This window comes from Corvus brachyrhynchos, unplaced genomic scaffold, assembly GCF_000691975.1.
Source record: "Corvus brachyrhynchos isolate BGI_N302 unplaced genomic scaffold, ASM69197v1 scaffold365, whole genome shotgun sequence".
Classification (NCBI taxonomy): domain Eukaryota; kingdom Metazoa; phylum Chordata; class Aves; order Passeriformes; family Corvidae; genus Corvus; species Corvus brachyrhynchos.
The window spans coordinates 1,115,426-1,116,183 of record NW_008239544.1 but is presented as its reverse complement, the minus strand read 5'-3'; the positions used below and the strand labels follow the sequence as shown (position 1 = coordinate 1,116,183).

Genomic DNA, 758 nt, shown 5'->3' with positions numbered 1-758 from the left:
AGGCTGCCGGGTGCCCCGGTGCATCACCCCCTGCACCCCGTTCTGCACCCTGCAACCTGTTGTGCACTGTGCACCCTACTCTGCATCGTCTCCTGCACCCCATCCTGGTGCAGCTCTGCATTCTGTTCCCTGCTCCTAATCCTGCACCTTGCACCCTGTTCTGAACCCTGACCCTGTTCTGCACCCAGCATCCCATTCTTCATTATCTCCTGCACCCTGGTTTGACCCCTGCACCCTGGTTTGACCCCTGCACCCTGGGCTGAACCCTGTGCCTCGTTCTGCACCCTGGGCTGAACCCTGCAGCCCGTTCTGCACCTACCACCCTGCTTTGCACCCTGTACTCCACCTCTGTTATCTCCTGTATCTTGCTCTGTACCCTGCACTCTGCTCCCCACCATCTCCTGCACCCTGACCCCTGCTCTGCACCCCAACCCCTGTTCTGCACCCTGTACCTCGCCCCCCACCACCTCCTGCAGCCCCCTGCATCCACCACCCTGTGTCCAGCCCCGCCACGTCCCCAGGACCCGCCCTGCCCTGCCCAGCGCGGTGGGTGCCAGCTGTGCCCCCCACTCTCCTACCTCCATCCACTGGCCCTGGGACTGCATCAGCAGCAGGACACAGGGGTCCGACTTGTTGAGGGTGTCACGGTCCAGGAGGTGTTTACAGCTCACCCGAAGCTCCACCTTGGAGAGCACGGCCAGCGGGGCCTGCGGGCACGGCTCGGGCACGTCGCCCATGCCGGCCGGGGCGCGGGGGCC

General features: G+C 65.0%; 1 protein-coding gene across 1 annotated transcript in view; it reads right to left on the bottom strand.

Annotated features, from left to right (window-relative positions):
• Window positions 1-758, bottom strand: part of CPNE7 (copine 7) — a gene marked incomplete at both ends in the record, with an annotated part of 5,113 nt that extends 4,355 nt beyond the window's left edge. The window contains one exon of the mRNA XM_017741339.1: window positions 579-758. Within this exon, the coding sequence (XP_017596828.1) occupies window positions 579-758 (180 nt within the window). The remainder of the gene's footprint in view (window positions 1-578) is intronic.